At 33.0% G+C, this 22,183-nt stretch overlaps 1 protein-coding gene across 1 annotated transcript in view; it reads left to right on the forward strand.

Moving 5' to 3' along the window:
- LOC129216790 (patj homolog) overlaps positions 1–22,183 on the forward strand; it is a 692,348-nt gene that overhangs the window by 519,837 nt on the left and 150,328 nt on the right. Inside the window, exons 12-14 of the mRNA XM_054851005.1 lie at positions 5,438–5,569; positions 9,781–9,860; positions 16,111–16,284. Coding sequence (XP_054706980.1) covers positions 5,438–5,569; positions 9,781–9,860; positions 16,111–16,284 — 386 coding nt within the window. The remainder of the gene's footprint in view (positions 1–5,437; positions 5,570–9,780; positions 9,861–16,110; positions 16,285–22,183) is intronic.

Genomic DNA, 22,183 nt, shown 5'->3' on the forward strand with positions numbered 1-22,183 from the left:
TTTCTTTTTAAGTAAAATTTTCGCAAAAATTCCGTATTTAATGGCAAAAAAAAACCTTATACGATTTGAATTTTTACACCATTTGACTAGTATTGTTTATTAAAATATGACACATTTTGTTAAAAACTTTTCGGTCAAACAGAGCAACTGAAATAATTGTTTAAAGAATTGAAATATTCAAAGCTATGAAATTCTGAATTGAATGACTGCTAATTTTTTGGGATACTTAAAATTTGAGCGAAAGTTGATAAATAATATCTCTTTTTTCACGTTTTTAACTCAAATGCCCCCTGTTTTCATGAATAAACATAACATTCAGTTACAAACTAAAGTTAAAAGAAATAATCGGAAGACCTTTTGTTGCCTCTGGCAGCTTCTTTTGACATTTTGCACCACTCTTTCTCCTGAAAGTCTGGCAACAATAACGGCAGTCTGCATTTGAACCAACCCTCATTTAAATTTTCCCCGTATTTGCTGTTTATTACTCTTTGTTCTCCCATTTCTTATGCATTTTGAACTTCAATTTCACCCCCAAAGAATACTGTTTTGAACATCAGTTTCAAACTATAGTTGGGTCAAACCTAACCTGGCAGGCAGCATTGTGAAGCAGGGGCGCAACCAAAAAATAATTTTTAGGGGGGGGACACAATTTTTTTTTCACAACACTCTATCAGTGTTCTCTCTCTCTCTTTACACCAATATATATTTATTATTATTATTAATATTATTTAGTAAAATTCCTTAAAATTGTATAAGTTTTGCTATTTATTCAAAAACTGTTGCAAAAACATTAGTTGTTCTTATGCCAGAATTGAAATCACGTTAAGAATAAACTTTAAAGTACTTGAAACAACAGTATGGCGGTAAGATGTTCAAATTAATAAATGGAAATCAATGCTTGTTATTGCTTTGTTTACTATATTAATGAAATAAATCAAAATGCGCACGAATTTTTATCACCAAAAGCTCTAAACTATTCATATTTTTAAGATCATTCAAGGAAAGGAGAAAAAAAGGAACACGTTAAAATGGCATGAAATCACTTAAAAATACAACAAAATAATCAATAAAATCACTTACACTTGACTAGTCCTAAATATCCACATTGCATATGTACACTTATAAAATTGTCTTATTGTCTATAACCACAAAGTTTAACCAGGCCCGGACTGGCTCCTTCTGGAAAGGGAGCCCCTGGTATGGGGGTTCTGGGGGCCCATTCCCGCGAAAATGTGAGAATGTTATTGTTTCAAAAATTGCTTTTTCTTTTTGGACATGTTAAATAATACAACTAAAGTTAAATTTATGTATAAAAAAAACGTGTGTTTGAAGTTTTGCCTTACCCTTTAGCAGAACGAAATCCCATGCCATTTTTACAAAATCTATTAAAGGTGCATTATTTTATTTATCGTTATTTCTGAATTGAACGTTTTTCTCCTTTTTTTTTCTTTATTATTATTTTTTTAAAAACTTTATTTACCTTGTAAGAGGAGACTGTGTGGAGAAAGATTGAGATGCAGGGCCAGGGATGGAAAGGTTTTTCCCACCACTGGTATTTACCGTCCTATGAAATACTATGTTTTTCCCGCACGGGAAAAAATAATTATTAAAAATATAAATTCAAAACTATTTTTTAAAATATCAAAATTGAGTTCTTAGTAAATAATAGCTTGATTGACAATACACAAATTACAAATCATAATCGTGTTTATATTCTTCGTCTTCTACTTTCACATTGGATCTTAGCATCACATAACAAAACGCTAATTTAGAGACTTTTTGCAAATTTTATTTAAATTTACCACAAATTATTTGTTTGGGAAATTTTTGAAAATCATATATAACATTCTGCAATTTTAGGCCTAATGGGAGGGGGGGGGGGGCTTAGTCTAAGAGGGAGCCTCTTATACTCTCCGTGCGTGAGTCTCTGTTGGAAGGGCTGAGATTTTTTTTATCATACGCTATTTTTAGCTTAAAGCAATGCCTTAATAGTAAAAAAATAATCATACCTTTTTTGCTTCATCTTGTCACTATTTTGTCCCAATGTATCTATCTTTTAATTTCCATAATAAAAATTATAGTTGGCTTGCACGCAAGTAAATACAAATCTTCAACTATCTTACTATAATTCCGATTGCAGAAGACAAAACCCCACGTGGAATAGTTTTATTGAAAATATCCGATGAACCCTTTCATAAAGATTTCCATGTGCATTCAATTTTACCATTTATTTACTGGTTTAAAAGCAAAAGGAGATGAGGCTCTAAAGCAATCAACATGAACCCATTGAGTTTTGAACGAGTCATGAAGTTTTTATTATTCCTATTTTTATTACACCTGCATGTCTCTTTTGTTCAAGATTTTTTCACACGGCCATCATCCATACGCAAATTCCACAGTTCTTGTCTTATCTCATCTTTTTGCTTCTACAAGAACTTGCAGAAACGTGGAGAAACGCACTTTTACCGGCCTGGATCACAAAAGCTGACATCACTCTCCGAGGGATCCTAATTTACTCCTCTCACCGGAGTAACTAAACCATACGTGGAACCCAATTGACAAAGCTGTGTAGTACTGCCAACACCCCCGGAGGCGTCGCGTCGGTAGTACACTTGGAGAAATAGGGAAGGAAAGAAAAGTTGTTGGTTAAAATTTTATTTGTTGGAATTTGCAAGAGATAACTTTTTTCAACTTTAGGATTACTCTCGAGACCTGCGTACTCGCAGACTCTGTAATGCGAGGCGGGGGCACACCACTAAGGCGCCCACGGCCAGAGAAACCAAAGAATCTTTTTAAAAATAAATCGAACATCTAAACACCTCCAGGATGTGTTTACTGAATAGGCCAACTAGGCGTAGCTTAGGACCCCCGATATTTATGTGTTGAGTTTTGCCCTCAAATGGCTGAAACTACTTTAGTTTGTGGCTAAAATTGTTTTAGCCAATGAATAGAGTTTGAATACAGGGCCCCCCAAAAAAATTTTGGCCTACGACCCCTCGATATCTTAGTTGGGCCCCTAATACCTTTGCTAAAATTTTAAAAGTTGAAAATATGTTTTAGCAAATATTTGAATAAAAAACGAAACTCAACACACATTAACCCAGGAGCAGCTAAACTGTGCAACTATGATTTTTAAACACATTTTTAGATACACACACACACACACAAAAAAAAAATATATATATATATATATATGTGTGTGTGTGTGTGTACGGAAAGCATGAAAAATCCGCAAAGTTTAAAAATCTCTCTTCAGGGATGCCCATCCATCTGGGGGGGGGGGGGGGTCATGGCGCAGACTGCACCATTGAAAGTTTTAGGGGGGTTGTTTTGAGGGGTATTTTTCACTTTTCTGGGGAGGGGGGCTCTTGCTTTGGGGGGGGTTCTTCGTGATATTTAAGGAGGTGCACCCTTGCTCTTAGGGGGGTTGGGCACCCCTGAATCTCTTAATGATATTCTCAACAGTTCTAAAAGCGTGAAAACAAAAATTTAACTTGATCAAACGATTGATATTTATGTTTCATATCTCAACTTATATAAAATACACACAACACCTCTAAACATCCCGGTTAATAGAGGAATAAAATGAAATTCAAAAAACGGATACAAAGCATTCAAAAAATTACCGAAAATGCTGTGAAAACTGGTCGTAGTATTTTCACGAAAAAATGTTTTGACCAGTTCAGGTAAACAAAAAATTCCGTGAATTTTGGTTCATCACAGAAAAGAACATTAAATACCATCAACATCAACATAAATGAAATAAAATTAATTAATGAGACAAAAACAAATTCAAAGAAAATTTCAATTAGACAACAGAAAATAAAATATTTGAAAGAAAACCCTCGAATCGAAAAAAACATGCCTGAAACTTTAAAGAAATACAGAACGAAAGCTAATTCATTTACCAAATCAGTATGAATTCCATACAATGTGAATACTTTTTTTCAAAAACAAGATTTACAGAGAACAGTTATTATTAGAATACTGTTAAGTCCTGAGAAACTCTTGCTTACTTGCTTATATAGCTTAAAATTGAAATGGGCATCCAAAAAATCAGGATTTAAAGTCCCATCAAGTCAAAACCTTAAAATAATAATAAACTTGTAAAAATATTTAAACAAATTAAATCAAAATTTAGGTAGAAATAATGAAGCATACAAAAACAACCACTCTTTTACTTTTTTTGAGGGGGGGGGGAGCATTCCAGTGGGTGGTTAGGGGCCCTGATGATTTTTTGCAGGGAGGCCGAACATTTCTGTTGGGGGCCCGTAGGCGATTTCTAAGTTGCCTATTTGGTAATCTGGCCCTGTATACGGGACAAATTCAGAGAATTTAAAGCTCTAGGGGCCCCTTACCTAAAATTGATGTTTAACCCGGGGCCCTACCAGGCTTTAATTAGGCTCAGTGTGCTATTTGTATAAAACTAGAAAGAGTGATCAAAAGCATCCCGGACAGGGCTTGATTAAGATACAGGAAGGTTCTAAGCAAAGATTTTTTGGAGCCACTATTCAGTCAAATCTTATTTTTAGTCATTAGCTAAAACAACTTTACCCATTGGGAGGCCCCTAAAAAGCAAGGGTCCTAGACAACAGTATAGTTGGTCCATTCAGTAATCATGCCCTGATCCTGGCAAAACGTATAAGGAAACAGATTTAAATTGTTACAAGAAAATCAAAGAATTGTAAAATCATTTTTTGCTACAAATTTTTTTCGCTTCATTTGGGGGCCCTTCCTAGCTTGGGGGCCCTCGGCGATCGCCGACTAGCCGACCTGGCCAGTCCGGGCCTGAGTTTAACCATCGTTGTTTCTTGGTTAGTTCTTCAATAACTTCATCTGGTTGTACAACTATATCTTTGTTGATACAAAGCTGTGCTAATCCATTTAAGCGTTCTTGCATCATTGTGCTTCTTAAATAGGATTTGAGACGGCGCAATGTTGAAAATGATCGCTCCGCAGTAGCAGAAGAAATAGGCAGTGTTATGAACCATTAGTTCCTAACTACAGAAAAAATAAATGCCGAAAATGAGAGAGAGGGGGAAGTTTTAAATGACCTCTCGTCGTCCCTGCTTACTTTGGAACCACTTCATTTTCTTAAAGCGCGTTCATCTTCGTTCCAATAAAAAAAAATAGAGTATTTTTGAAAATTGTTCAAATTAGCGTTCTGGGGGGGGGCACGGGCCCTGTGGGCCCCCCTCTGGTTGCACCCTTGTTGTGAAGCCTACACAGATGGTAATTACAACATTATGTTTCTACCAGGTTAAGGTTGCCCCAACTAGGTGTATACTGATTATTCTGTTGTACTTTTCTGCTCATAGAAAAGTTTTAACTGATAAACAATCTCTAATCATTATCCAGTTTTACTTTTTCGAAAATGTGTACAAATAAATAAAACTCTCAAAAAATGTTAATGATGGATTTATTTCTTTTTTTCCAGCAACTGGAGAGTTAAGTTATCCTTCATTTCCAAGCATTCAAGCCCAAGTACACGAAACAAAGCTTTTGGCAGAGGCAGCTAATAAAGATGTTGATGTTAATGATATCAATCTCCTCATTGATGAAGAATATGGTAAATGGTCCATAATTTGTGTTTTGACTCTTTGTTTTTATTCCAAAGATCTCGCAATCCTGAGAAGTATCTTTTTGAATATTCCTCTTTTATTTCATTTTGAGTAGAAATAGTAAAAGATCCCAAGATTTGAGGTTGGAAATCACGAAACATGACTTAAAAAGTTAATATACATTTAGTTTAAAATTGTAAAGCATGTTGTTAGCCTCAATGAGTTTGAAAATGAGAGCACATAATCATATTATTGTTTCTGTGGTTTCACTTTGACAAAAGTTTTTTTCGTTTTTTTTTTTTTTAATTTAAATTTTTTGAACCAAAAAAATGAACAATCAGCTGGAAACTAAGATTTGAAAAAATACAGCAACATATTGTGCATTGTTGTTAATGGTTTTTTTTTCTTAATTTATTTTTTAATTCAAAATACTTCATTTTTTCTTTTCCCTCACATGTCTAACTTGTGAACTTAATACTATCATATTTTCACGAAAGTTATTATTTTTGGCTAAGTCTAAAAGTAAATGGGCATATCTTTAATTGATTTCTCATATTATGCAAATATTTTTGGAGAATTTCCTCATTGAATTTTTCTCATCATGAAATCTGAGATTTATTGTATATACAGTCGGACCTCCATATATCGAAGTAGCAAATTGTCGGAAAAAAATTCGATATATAGAAATTTCGATGTATGGAAACTATCGTTTTTTATCATAAAAGTATCCTAAAACAAATAAAAGCTAATTTTCGTGTATGAAACACAATTTATAATTTATACGAGTATCGGATTAAATGAAAGTTAATGATTAAAAAATTAACAGAAATTACATTTTTACGCCAACCATACATCTTCATATTCTTCGGCAATTCAACTTGATCGCAACATTAGGGGATTTTCGTTTTAACAATGTGATCGGGAGAAAAGTAAACAATCAATCCTACTAAACTTGAATGATTTTTACTGAAGCTAAGAAGACTAGAAATGATAATCAACAAACAAAAGGGATAATTTGAAACTGATTTTACAGTGTTACTGGTTACAACTAAGATTTGAAATAAACTTGAGGGAATTTAAGAACTTCAGAATGGAACAACGACTAAACTACACACCCTTCAACCCCAGATTTCTTATGAGTTCCGTAGCAACCTTTAGTGTGTACGTAATTTTCTCCTCTAACCTTTACTTTTCATGAGACACACAGTCTAAAGTGGAAAAAAAATCTACGAATGTCTCGAAAAAATTTCGATATATAGAGATTTTTTTGATATATAGAAACAATTTTTCTATATAATGAACATAGAAATTTGCTGGGATTTCAATATATAGAAAATTTCGATATGTGGAAGTTCGACATATGGAGGTTCGACTGTATATGTATTCATTTGAGATTGCTCTACTGATTACAATAATGTTCCTCAAATAACAGTGCTGTATTTTCTCTTACTCAAAAAGTAAGCAACAGAAAGTAAAATTAGCGTAACTGGAAATGAAAGATAACGCTACAAAGTTTGCACACGTTCCGTGCAGTGATTTATGAAAACAGTTCTGCAGTAAAATATTTGTATGACTACAAATAGTTGTGTCATATGATAGATATGTATCATGCTCATTTGAACATTTGCTATTTCTTTGTCATATGGGATGTTACAATGCGCTTTTCTTTGCTCCAAATTCTTGAAAATGAGTCCCCATCTCAAGGAGAGGGGATCACAAACTCAACTCATAAATGTTTGCAATTAACGCAAGTCAGGAACATTATTGTTAAAAACTAATTGTTGTTTTCGTCTTTTGTTTTACAAATACAAATTTCATAAAAATAATCAACAAAAGAGGCCCTAAAACTGATCCCTGAGGTACCCCACTCAAAACACCTCTCCATTTAGAATGATTTCCCCTTACATCTACTCTCTGCTTCTTTCCAGTCAGCCATGGTCGTTTATATGAAAAATTTTAAGGGGGTTGGGGCTCAGATATTTTCTTCGTGGTTTAGCAGGATATTTCCCCCATGTAAACCGATTTCAGTACAGATTAGAGACATTAAAATTTGACATTTTTAAGGACTTATTCATTAGTGGCTGGAAAAGAAATGTTTTTACATTTTTGCAAAGAAAAGAGTATTGAAAACGAGGAAGTTCTCATTTCTAAGGGCTTGGGCACTCACTGCCCCCCCCCCCTCCTCCATATGGGCACCAATGCAGTCAGCCCACTTCTACCACCAGTAAAATTTTTTGTCCTATTCCTATATAATTTAATTCTCTGCAAAGAGCAACATGGTGTACCTTATCAAAAACTTTTTGAAAATCAATACATATAAACGCAACATCTGCACACTTTTTTTTTAAATCTAAAGCGAATGTAATTATAACCTTGTCATAGAAATGCTATAAATTTGTAACACACAATTTACCTTTCCTGAAACCTTACTGCAAACTTGTTAATAGACTATTTTTCTCCAAAAAATTCATAATCCTGACTTTGATCAAATTACAAAAATTTTACAAGCCACTGAAGTCAGAGTTACAGGTCTTTCATTCCTTGCATTACCTTTATACCCTTTCTTGAAGAGCGGCGTTATGTTAACCAGCTTCCAAGCCTCTGGCACTATCCCTGAGTTTTTATGACATCACCTCTTCTTCTGTTCAGCACCCTTTGACATTTCATTGCTTTTCAATAAATTGTTTTCATTTTAAAACCTTCTTTTTCATTCTTTTTTTAATGAGATAGTGTACATAGCTGTTGTTCCTGTTTTTAAAAGATAAAAGTATTTTTTCCAGTTAGCTTATTAAGAGAAATTTTAGTCATTTATCGTTATAACTATCAGTGTAGGTATCAGATGTTTTAAAACAATTGGAGCATGTCGTTTTGCTCAAAATATTGACCCATGAAATAATTTGTGCAGGCAAAAAGTATTGGAAATGCATTTCTGTATCAACTTATTTTTCCTTATCTATCTTTGTTGTACCTGTACACTAATGAGCCCTTCAATTATAACCAAGCAATTCATATTGATTTTTCATTTTGATAATGATGTTTTAACTTCTTTTTCCATAAACTAAAAATCAAAAGAATTGGAGACATTTTAGCTTAGGCTTTAATTTTAAAATTCTGCTGATATTTTAATTGCTAAATCATTAAAAAGTTCCTGCACATTTTGCCTTACACATCAGATTTTAAAATGTAAATTGTAAAAAGCAAAAAGTAATGAGTTAAAAATGTATGCATTTGTCTCTTTTTGTTTTTGTAAAGAAATATGTATTGTCTTTACTTTTGCTTTTGCTCTCCCCAAACTATTTCATGAAGATTTATTACAGAACTTTAATTTAAATGAATGGAAAATCGATAGAATACACACAGTTTGGCAACAAAAATTCTGTGTTAAGGTTAATTATTTTGAGATTTCAGTTTTTACAATTGCTCGCTACTGGAGCTTTCTCTCTCCGCACCCCCCCTCCCCCTACTTTTTTTTAATTTTCCAAATTGTTCAAGCATTAATAAAAAGCAAAGTCTTTATGTATATGCATAAGAAACTTTTTGAAAGTTTCTGGGATGATACTCCCAAGCCTCAGAATGCTCACAGTGAGTAAACAGTTTTAAGATGGCTCATTTTCTGATTTTGAAAATTAACAGCACTGTATCTTTTCTTTTATCATCAGTCCCCCCCCCTCCCCAATGTTTTATTTATTTATCCCTATAATTTGTGGAAGCTATTATTAGATAATTGGAAATGACTTTTTTAATGAGCACTTATAGGATCTGCTTCATACCTGACGGAATTATTACATGTCTTTGTCACGTTCAGTGCTGCAGTTGAGGGGAGGGAGAAGGAGAGATGCCTTCCCCCAAAATATTTGTTTTTTACTGTACAAGTAATACAAGTGTGACCTAAATTAGTTTCAAACCTCCCTTTTTCTGAGCCCCCAAACCCGAGGTGAGTTCCCCAAAATATTTATTTCAACTACAGCACTGGTTACATGCACATAGAATTCTACTAAATTACTTATGTTATGGCTAATTAAATGAAAACAAGTTTATCAAACAGACCATACCCCAAATTTTATAAAATATGTCCTTTTTTTAATCCTCTTTGATGGAAAATTCATTGTCCTACTGAAATTAACTTCGTCATTGCAAATAGAAACTTTTCACTTTTTTTTTTGTTCTAGTATGTACAATTACTTAAGCTATATGTTAAATTTTAAAATTGTTTTTTCAGCTACTCCTTTATTACCAAGAGTTGAAGCAGCTATTCAAGCAAAATGGAGCCAAATTATGGGTCCAGAATATGAAATTGTGGTAAATATTACATTTCAGTTATCTGCTCTCTCTCTCTCTCTCTCTTTTATACATTATTTTCTTTAGTGACATGTTATGTAGTCGTTTCCAAACAATTCACAAAAGTAAAAAATCTGTCTGCTGTATACCTTTAAACGAAGACTAAAAACAATACACCTAGTTTTTGTGTGCTGAATTGCCCCCCTCCCCCCCCCCCAATAAATGGGTATGTTGCTACCCTTTCTTTTTCCAATTATACAAATACAAATACAAAAGTGACGACCAGCAACAGGCTCTGGGCCCAGTTTAGTTATTTGCCCCTCAATGCTGAATACTGCTTTTGCTCTCTTTTACTCTGTTTCATTACTATGTACTGATTTTTGATACTCTTTATCATCTTGACACTCATTTGTATATATTTGTTTTCTTTTTTCAATTGTATCTCCTATCATTGTCTTTGATGCAGCATTTCTTTTCATGAAATCCATTACTTAGCTTCATTTAAAAGGTGCATCATATTCACATGCATAGAAAAACAAAAGCGGTCACAAACTTCTTGCTGAGCTTCTGAATTAGTTTGCATGTTATTTTTAACAGTTGTAAATTTTAAATTTTTCACAGGTAGATATTGAGAGAATGAAAAATGTTTATTTTAACTACTCATGAAAATAGGAAGGGGCACATGTTTTATGAATTATTTCATGTCTCACTAAATTGTTTGAATTTTTACAAAATTATCTAATTTTTCACAAAAAAGGGGATTTTGTGAAAAAACCTGGTAAATACTCTTTTATAGATTCGAAAGCAAAAACCTTTAATGGAAAATGTTTTCCTTTATATTTCTCGGATGAAATGTATTTGGTCTTTTGGAGTACTTGATTTTTTGACATTCATAACAAGATCTGTTTTGAATATATGTTAGGCAATAAATGCTAGTCCTATATACCACATACTCAATTTTTTGAAATTCAGTAAAACCAGTGGTGCACACGATAATTTTGCAAGGGGAGGGTCCAGAGTTAAAAGTCCCATTTTAATATCATACTCCAATATGCCGTCAAACATATTCACTTCATTTTATCGATTCTCGATCACAAAAAAACAATAAAAAATAAATTATTAGCACTAATTAGTGAAAAATATTAATAACAGATACTTAAATTAATTACCAGAAAGCAAAAGAGTTCGCATTTACTTTTCTCATTATTCAAAAATGCAAGTTCAGGTATAAGAAGCACCAAGTCTGAAGACTTAGAAAAAATTCATTTTAATATGTAATTTCAAAACTTAAAGCATGATTATGACCCTGTATTCATTTAAACTCACCAGTCTGCCTAAGTAGGCTTAAAAATATCGTTGAATAAAATATAGTTTTCTTTTTTTTTTTTTTCGATTTTATCCATAACTCATTCATTGTGTGATGGTGACATTGCTTGAATTGAGCAGTACAAGAACCCATCAAATGTTCATAATACATAGTACTCCTGAAGTCTGTTTTTAGCCTTCTCAAAGTCGAGAAAGATCCCTTGCTTGTGCTATTTGTTGTATGAAAAATGCACATTTTTTAAAAAATCATTTAACAAGAGGATTTTATTTTTTCACTTCTTAGAACTAAAATTGTTTTTATCTTTGTTTGAAAATATTTTACATGTAAAATATATTGAATCATAATCAAACAGAAAAAAATGCATGAACTGTGGGGGTCCGGCACACAAGGAGGGGTCCGGGCCCTTTGGATCCCACCCTTGTGTGCGCTACTGAGTAAAACCTTTCCAGGATCTGAACATAATTACAAAAGTGATGGCCTTCTAGGCTGTTGCTGACCTAATAGCTCTCATTTGAATATCTGTTTATTGGTAGTCTGATCTGGTTATTTAAATGTTTTAAAATGGCAACTGCTGATGGACTGGATTTTTGCACAAATGACAGAACTATGAACTATGACAGAACATAAGACTGCTCTTGACCTCTATTAGTAACTTATAAATTGAATAGGACCAGTCTTGCACAACCCAGATCCTGTTGTTGGTCGCAACTTTTTTGTCTTTGTATTATTTATTCTTGCAAATGAAACTAAACAGCACATACCAAGTTATTTTGTACCAACCTTCTATACAATGCAAAACTTCCTCAGAACTCTGCATTCGAGAAGGTGTAGCAAAGTGCCTTCTCATGAAAAACGGACAATAGTCATTTTGTCCTGGTTCATATACAGTAGGTGTCGCTTAATGTGATCACGGTTAATGTTATCATTCGCTTAGTGTTTTCAGAATCATGAAGTCCCGGAACACTTGTATGTTAACACACGTTGAAAAGTCGAATATTGTAATCAGCGTCTTCGTTTATTGTTATCACTTTTTCATAAACTTTCAATTTTTTCCCTGTTATTGTTCCTCAATTAACAGAAATACATAGGCAAACCCTGACGAGACTAACTTTCTGTGTAGCATTTTGTGGTTTTCAATAGCATTTCAAAATTTTTCTAGGAATGAAGCTACAGAAAATTCGCACCCAGTGACCACAGACTCCCCCTAAGGAAACTTTCCTTAGCATCTAAAAAAATTCAGCTGCTGGACATGGCATTGATGTAGGACCTCCATTGTTGCCATTGCTTTGTAAACTATTAAAGAATTGTGTCGAGATTGAAAACAAAGCGAAGTTAAATTAAAATTTAAACAATAAGCAAAACCATGCTGGAAAAGATAGAAAAGCTGAATGTGCTTTGAAACTGGTTTACGAATGTCAGGGAAAACGGTCATATTTTATTTCACCTATTACTATGTAATTAAAAATTGCATAATTTAGCTTTAACTTTTTATAATTCAGATATTTCCATTCTGTTAATTTAATAATTTATAATTTGAAAGTGCGTTCAGTTGAGTCACTGTGATTTTAATTTGAGATTGCCAAAATAAATACACCTTAATTGGGAAAAAAATCATTATTTTGTGTCTCCTATATTCTTTTCGGTTATTGTTATCAATCGGTTATTTTTATCAAATTATATTTGTCCCAAAGTGATCACATTAAGCAGCGCCTTATTGCATTGAAAAGTAATTATTCGAAAAGGTATTGACAAAATCTTTTGCTAAGGAATCACACATTCGTTTGTAATTTGTTAAGCAATAAAGTTTTTGTTATTACGCTTTTAAATTGTTATTTTTAAGGAAATTAATGAGGCATCATGTGCGGGCAAGATGACCGTTTTCTGTGGAATGACTCTGCGGCACTGCTCACTCGTCTTTAATTCCAAACTCTTGTTTGTTCTCTGGTTTGCTTTTTCCTAAAAATAAATCTTTAAACCTTTTGGTTTTTTGTTCAATGAACTGCTACTGTTTTTCCTTCCTATCACTTTTCTTCACATCTAAACAGCTTTTAGTTGATAAAGTAAGATATTTCTTACTATAGTTACTTGTACAAGCAGGGCCTGATTACCGCACAGGCCAACTAGGCCTGGGACTGGTTCCTTAACTTTCCAAGGGGCCCCAAATTACAGAAAGAAACCTGCATAGCACGACTACAAGAGGAAAAATGTATGCATTAAAAAAATATTAAATAATAACGACCTGTTAATTTTTAAAAATACTTTCTTAAAGGAGAATATTTATTCATTCAGCCAGTAGTGAATTTACCATGTCAAAATTATGAGGGGCCCGGAAAGGGATTCATAAATCATAAATGCATGCACATGATAAATGATTTATATAGTTCAGTGATAGACAAAGAGGCCCCCAAAAAATACATTCAGACGTTCCCCAAACCTGTAAATCAACCAATGAATTCTGTTAAAGAGTCTTCAGGGGGCCTCCAAATTATTCTGTTCCCAGGGTCTCACTTTTAGTTAGTCAGGCTCTGTGTACAAGTAATTATTAGCCCTCAATAGTGTTGTAAATAATTGCTTTTATTGCTTTAACAGCCTTAAAAGCATTTGTTTGTTATTGATGAAGACGTATGCATCTTTCTACAGAGAGTTCCTATAAAATATTCTTCAATCTACCATCAAATCTTGTCTATCTAAAGGAGTTTGTCTGTTGCATAATCTGCCATTAGAGCTTATTTAGAGACCTGCCTTCTTGTTTAAGGCAATTTATTACATTTTTCTCTATCTTGCTGTACGTGTGTTCCCGTATTACTGTTGAACTAAACTGTCTACCCAAAAGTCTGAATCTCTTCTGCTTGATTGATACAACTTTTCGACAATTACTTTTTTAGTCTTTTTAAGTTGTGTATAAGGCAGGGTGTGTCTCAATTCTCTCTGGGTTTTTGAAGGTTTATTAAAACTAACATTCTCAATACAGTAATAAAATTGACTTTACTGGATATAAAAGTTTTACAGTTTTTGTTTTCCAAATGTTCGATATTTGAATCTTTTGTGTTGTGACATATAACTGAGTTTTAACAGATCAGCTAACTTTTAAGAGATCAAACAATGAATTTGTTACGTCAATGAAACATTGTATTGAGAAAATGAATGGTTGGTGTTTTTTGTTTTTATAGGCAATCATCGTCGTCTACAGCGCTTCATTCCTCATTCTGTAATTGATTCCATCTACACTCACTTGCAATATGTTCGTTATTTTGTAATTAACAATGGAAATATTCGCTAGAAATAATTTATGTGGCAGAACAAGGTTTGCACGGTCAGCTAGGTTTAGGGTCTAAGGTCTAGAGTACCGGCACCAGTAACAGACGGTAGCGGCCAGTAGCAGGCGGGGATACTGCCCCACCTGCCTTCCCCAACAAAGTGTGGGGCCTCCACAACAAAGGGGCCCCCCAAATAAAACTTTTACAAAATATCCTAACTTTCACGGGTCGAAAATATCGGATATATACATATATATATCTAAGTATTGCATATTTTCGAAAATATGATGATCTTTCCGAACCCTGATTAGGGGCCTCCACTCCTTCGTTGCCCCGGGGCCTCCACACTTCCAAATCCAGCACTGCAGACAGTCATAAATTTGGATATAAATAATAAGAATTTTAGGCCAATAAAACTGGTGTTGCTGTAGCTCGTGAATACAGTGCAACCGTCTAGTGTTATCAGAGTGAATTTTATGAGCCAGTTGGTATTTACAAGGCAGTGGTGGAAGGATATGAACAGACACCTCGAGGGCAGCTGATGTTTAATGTACATTTGAATTTAATAAGGCTTTAATTCTAAAAATAAAGATCTTCTGCACATTTTGAAGAGAAAAAAGTAATTTTGTCCTGTACTTATCCTTTCCTCATCCTATCTGTTACTGGGTATCATCAGATTTTTTAGTGTCTGTTACTGGGTGTCGGACCTTTTTTCAAAATTGAGCAAATAAAAATAGAACTAATTCAGATGATCCAGAAGCAGCCAAACGTTAGATGAGATGTAGTTGCATGAGAGAAAATAGTTTTAAAAGTCTAAATACATCAAAAGACTCAGAAAATTGAGTTAACCTGAAAGCTATGTCTTAAGCATGTCTGTTACTGGTGTCGTTACCAGTTCTTGTTTCCCTCCCTGAAACTCATCCTGATCTATTGTTCATTTTCCAACAAAATGGGTACCCCCACTGTCTGACAATTTTTTATGGGATTATATCAAGGATCATCTTTTCATGCCCCATGTGGCCAGATATTCAGAAGATTCCAAAAGATCACTACTTTTGCTATTATACTACTTTTGTTATATGGATGCCTCAGTTGCCAAATTGATTTACTCCGCTTTTTGCAAAAATCATCACTTCTGCTTTAATAGTGCTGAATCAATACTTAGCATGTGAATTTATATTAAAGTTTTGATTCAATACATTTCTGACCATGTGATGGCAGAAAATGTAACACGAGGGCCTCTTCACTCCTATGGATAACACTATCTTCTTCATAACTTTTCTCAACTTTCTGTTTTATGGAGTTACCTGTTTGGCAAGTGATGATGCATCCATGTGTTACAGTGAGTAGAACAAAAATTGGACTTTAGAATTGATATTTGCCGCATTATCAAAAGTTCACATATCGAACATTGGGGAAACAAAAATTGTATAGTTTCCTTCTCTATTAAACTCGGCATTGTTGTTGTATTGGTAATATGCTTGTTTTAACGATCCCATTAAACCCCAGAGGAAATTGTGAGACACATTCAATTTTTTTCTGCAATTTATGTTCCGCCCTTTCTCAAATGCTCAGTGTCCATTCTTTTAAAATGTAATTGGCATTAGTTAAGCTCATAAATGTGGATTCTGGGGAGATAAAACTGTATTTTGCACTTTTCACTTGACACGTTATCAATGTGTTCCAGGTTGCTCAACTGTCCAAGTTCCGCGAAGGAGGAGGACTGGGGATCAGCCTAGAAGGGACTGTGGAGGTGGAGGACGGGAAGGAGGTGAGGCCTCACCACTACATCCGATCCATCCTGCCCGAGGGACCAGTAGGGGTCAACGGGAGGCTGCAGAGTGGAGACGAGTTGTTGGAGGTATACTTTGAATCAAGTTTATATTCTTTCCATATTCATCTTGCTTTGCTTTCATGCTAAAAAAAATGCCAATATCCCTAAAGGGCTGTCCACAAATGATATCGCACTTCACGCAAAGTGTCGTACATCATCATGCTCCTTCCCCCTTTTGTCATATGTCACACGTTTTTTAATAGACAAATTTTTATAAAAAGTGCATGTCCTCACACTTCTTGTTACACCCTCCTCATTGTCAGAAATTGACACAAGTTCATGATCCCCTCCTTCCTCCCTCAAAGCGTGACATCATTTGTTGACAGCCTCTAACTAGTATGGTATGCAACCCTTTTTGCATTGACTGCTGTTAAAAATCTGTTGTCATATGTTTTAAAAGTATATAATTCCATCTTTCTCTCTCTCTCTCTCTATTCTCTTTTTGTATTCAAAAAAGAACTTTTTGTATCTTAAAAAACAACAATAAAAAGTCCTTTCTGTCTGCAAGGTTTGCACTTTTACATTGTTGTTCTGAATTAATGTTTAAAGCCTGAGGGTTTTTTTTGTCAAGAATATAAATAAATAAATTATTTGTTAGTTTCTCACTTTTGTAAACTTTATGAGGGAAAATATATTCTTCTTAGTTATTGATATATAACAAAAAGCTGTCTAATAGTGGTTATTTCTTTTTTGTTCTACGTAACCACTTTAGCTTCTAACCACACTTTGCTTCTGAGCTACTCGTGTAACGTTTACATGCATATTAGTAATGTTGCTTATCAATTTTATAATGGTATAGAATCACAAATTATGATTCCATACTTTTGTGATAGTAGTGAATTAATTGTATTAATTAATTGTATTAGTGTATTAAGCTGAGGAAGAGGAACAGTTTTCTGTATTTAGCAAGTGCTTCTGAAATCATTTAAAGACTTGCAATGTAGAGCTAAGTGTAAAATATCTTTCTAACTGAAAGGAACATAAAGCTGAAAAAGAACTTAAGTATGAATTATGCTTTGAATTTTATATCAGTATTAAACACATTTTGTTATAAACTAGCAATCCTAACTGTATATCATGGAATAAGTAGGATGCTAAAAATGCTTTTGAAAAATCAAATGATTTGTAGCAATGTAGTAATAGTATTTTACTATTGCTGTTTTCAGAATGTGTTCAGCTCAGGGTTGGCAAGTTTTTGCCGGGGGGCGGAAAAAACCACGGTTTTTAGCGCCCGGCAAAAATAGGTTTTTGCCAGTTTTTGCCAAAGTGGCAAAAATAGATTGTGTTAACAACTTACGAACAGTTTTTTTTGCCTTTTATATAAAAGTAAAAGCATGAAAAGATTTTGATAAAATTTTAATTATTTTTATAGTTAAAAAAAAAATTTAAGGTTTAACTTACTTTTAAAGTTATGGTGCATTTTTATTTCTAAATTTTTAAACATTAACACAAAATTCACTTTGTAACATCTAAGACAAATAATTAACTTACATTGAAAATGTAATTAGCTTGTTTATTGTAGCATTTTTTACAGAATACTAAATATCTATCTAAAGTATACTTAATCTAGATATAACTATAAAATAAAAGAAATAAAAGTAATTAAAAAGCAAAATACACATTTCTTTAAATTGAAATATCACTTAAATCACCATAGTCTATACCATCTTCATCAAAACCTATTTGTTGTTTAAGCATGGCATAGCAATAAACTAATTTCATGAGAGAAGCAACTAACAAACGGTTTCGTATTTTTGATTGTACAAAAGAAAAATTTGAGAAATATCTCTATTGCAGCAGATGTTGCAGGACACATTTGAAGAGTTGCGACTAGTGTGCAGAAATCTTTAGGTACTGTACTGCATGTAAATGCAGTATTTCTTTAATGAGGAAAAGTTAATATTTTTCTATATTCAAGTAAATATTCTGTTATTAATTAAATAGCTTAAAAATCTTAGTGGGGTAAAAAAAGTGATTAATATATGTATATATATATATATATATACATATATATATATATATATATGTATATATATATATATATATATATATATATATATATATATATATATATATATATATATATATATATATATATATATATATATATACATATAATTAGAATTCAATCTTTTTATTAATTTACTAAGCTTAAGTAAACATTCCTTGTTTTAGCATTGAAGGAATTGGCTCATTCTGAAAAAATTGTTTTAGCAAACATTTAAAATCTTAATTTTTGCAATCCCAACATTTCTTTTTTATTTATTTTTCACCTTATAAATTAGAAGTAACATGGAGAAACATAACTAAAATATTAAAGTGCATTATTTATATTATATTGTCACTATTTCTTGATTAACAATATAATGCTACTTTATTTGCAACTAGGTTTTTGCTATTTTTTCTATTTTTGCCGGTTTTTTCCATTTTTGCCATGGTTTTTTCCACTGTCCCGGCAAAAATACCTTTTTGCCGGCAAAAAATCCAGTTCAGCTATGTGTGAAAACTATATTTTAAAGTTGTGTGTTTAGGTTTTAATAATATGAAGCATTTAGTGTATGAATTTTTCTACATTATTTTAAATTCCTCCACACACATTTCTTTCAATGTATATATTTTAATTATTAACATATCTTCCCTAGAAAACATACCTTTCAATAATTAAACCTGTTGCAAAATGATTTCACTGTAAGTTGTATAATAAAATTACCGGTACATTTTTCTCATCAGTGAATTACACAGATTATTGTTCTGCAGTTAATGATTTCTATATACAACCAGAAAACGTTTTATTGCCTAATATGATAGGAAGAATAATCCATTTTAATATTAAGATTACTTTTTTTAAAGGTTAGATTACTATTTTTCATATATTTTGTGATCAGAGATATTTGAATAGGATTAAAGCATTTTGTTTTATTGTAGAACTAGGTTTTTTCCCCCCTGAAAGTTAAAATAAATCCAGTGCATTCAGTAACTCATTAGCATATGATCTTGGCTGTTGCAATTCAGAATGCATTATGATCCTTTCTCCTTTTTTATTATTTTTTTTAAATCATAAAAATCCTTTCAGTTTCAAAACTTGTGTCTGGACTACATGCCTCCCTATTCTCTTGTATCTATACTAATAATGTAGCAGCATTAACTATATCATTTGTACCCTGCCATGCATTTCTACCCTGCCACTATTGATGTCAGTGAACAATATGTTTGTATATGCACATAATATTTAAATGCATGTGTATATAAGTGTATCACAATAGCAAATGCTTTGGAGGGCTAATGTTGGTTATCTAGTGTTGCTGTAACAATGTGTCGGTCGGCTGAATTCAGGGAAAGGACTAAATTGTTGTGTGTTTAGACTTTTTTACCTCCTTTTGCAGAGTGCATGATTAATTTTGAATTTCGAATCTTATTTTGAATGTTATTGAGTCAGTGAGAAGCAGAGGGATCTGTGTGGACTTTTGTAAAGTTTTGAGTGACATGCATGCAAAGCTCAAACTGTGGGTAGTTCTTCGACAAGTTTTATCTAAATCATGCTGTATAGCAACACCTTCCATAGCTACTAGTGCCATCTCTTACCTCAAAAAAAAAAAAAAAAGAGTTTCTCCTACCATTTGTACTTGTTATCTCCGCTCCAAACTTTCCACTCAATACCTTTTACTTCTTGGTGCTTTCATCATAGGCGGATTTAGGACCAAGTTCCTGGGGGGGGGGGGGGGCAGGATTTTTTTTAGCAACATTTTTATTGCCCCCCCCCCACTCCTAAGTTTTTGTCTGTTTCCTATGATGCGTAAGTCCATGCTTTACTTTTTTGTGTGTCGTTTTCATTAATGTGTGTTTTCATGCTGTCCTTTTTGAATTGACCTTAAGAGAGGGAGCTGGTATCAAGAGAGCGACGCACGGCTCCCTTTTAAGTGGGAAATAGAATATCTCCAATTTTAGGGGGCCGGGGGTTTCTCCCCCGGAGGAAATTTTGTAAAATGGATATAAAATTCTTCATATTGAAGCCTTATAAAGGTTAATTAGATAGACATAGAAATTTATAACTAGATTATACAGTTGTACAGTATTGTTCAAACTTTGTAAGAAACAGCCATTTAAAGTTTGAAAGAAAAAATAAACTAGATTTCTCATTACAACAACCTTTTTTTAATTATAAGTGGTGCAGAAAGCGAAAAGGAATAGAGATAGTGTATCATTTTTTTTCCTGGCTAAACAGATTAACAATATGCAGTAGAAGTAATTGGAGCCTACTTTGCTTAGAATTTTCAAAGACTTATCTAATTGTTTCCAAGGACTCTGGAATAAATAAAATTATTTAACGCCCTTCATTTGTACTTTCCAGTCTCTGGTATTTTAGTACTTGATTGTAAATTTTTGCAGTCCTGTTCTTACTTTGGGAGAAATAACTATTTGAACTTTAAAAGAAAAAAGAAACCATTGATTTCTCATGACAACAACTTTTCTTCAGTTGCAAGTGGGGCAGAAAACGAAAAGAAATAGAAGTAGTGTGTATTTTTTTCCGTGCTAAACATATAGACAATATGCAGAAGAAGTAAGATAAAAGCAATCAATACAAAAGAATTTCCAAAATACTGCATTCAGGATTGAATAAATAGCAAGGTATGAAACATGTGAGTCACAAAACTTTACTTCAAATAATATATTACAAACGTGAGAACCATGATTTTTACATTTTTAATACAGGATGTGGCAAGGAGCTGAATTTGACATATGTTGGCATTCCTCCCCCTCTACCATTTGTTAGAAATTTTAAAATTTAAGGTTTGTAGCCACACGTTTTCAAGCACTTAAAAAAGAGATTAGTTTTTTCAAGCAATTTCCTTTTTTTAAGGAACGAATCATGAATTTTTTTTTTTTTTTTGGGAGTTAGGGACCCACTTTAAAGCAGGGGCCATAAGCAACAGCTTGTTTATCTTATAGGCAAATTCGACCCTGTTTGTAATTCACTCTTACCTGTAAATTTTTGCTTGATTTTTTGTAATTTTTACGAAAATTCGTCAGTTTTTACGGTTAAAGGATTTTTACGATTTTAACAATCTTTGTTAGATTTTTATAGACTTTTAAAATTTCAGGAAATTTTTCCAAATTTTTTGATGACTCAATTATTTAGATTTCAATAATGACAAGGACTGACTCACTTAGACTTAGATGATTATGACTTACCTTAATTTTTAAACAATATTTATAAAGTAAGTAAAATTGTATTCTCCTTCTAAGTTAAAAGATTCATTTAATCAGAACACTCAGATAACTGAAATTTATTCAGTTTGCGATAGTATTTATTCTCTCTCTTTCTCTTAAAACGAGAGAGAGGGAAGGAAAAAAAACTTATGTTTTTTAGAATTTCTCAAAAGGCCAATTAATATACTAAGAACAAAAATATTATGCACAAATAAATATTTGAAATGTGGACACAAATCATAACGAGTAGAACATTCTGTTAGCGCGAATGGGGAAGGGGGAGTTTTTCCCCTTTGCTTTATGTTGTTAATTTGTTAAAATAATCGTCAATTATTCTAAGTGTTGCTTCTTAATGTATAGCTCGTTTAGCCTATATTTTCATTCATATACTTGCCCAAATGGTTTTCAGTCCAAAATAGTGAATTTAGACACATTTTCAGCACCCCAGTGACAGCTGTACTATTTATATTTAGTGTTTTTTTTTCCCGCCTTTCTCCCATCAGAAAAGGACATTTGCTTTTCTCTTCATTTTCATTGAACAATTCAAAAAAGAAAAAGGCATGATTTTTTTGTTTTAAGATTTTGGAAGATGTGTTGTTACTACATAAAGTCCTCCCAAAACTGGGGGGGGGCATTTCCCCCCTCTCTCCCCCCCCCCCCCCCATAAATCCGTTTATGGCTTTCGTTTTGATTTTTAAATCGGCTTATCATAAGTTCC

The sequence above is a fragment of the Uloborus diversus genome, chromosome 2 (genome assembly GCF_026930045.1).
Source record: "Uloborus diversus isolate 005 chromosome 2, Udiv.v.3.1, whole genome shotgun sequence".
Lineage (NCBI taxonomy): Eukaryota > Metazoa > Arthropoda > Arachnida > Araneae > Uloboridae > Uloborus > Uloborus diversus.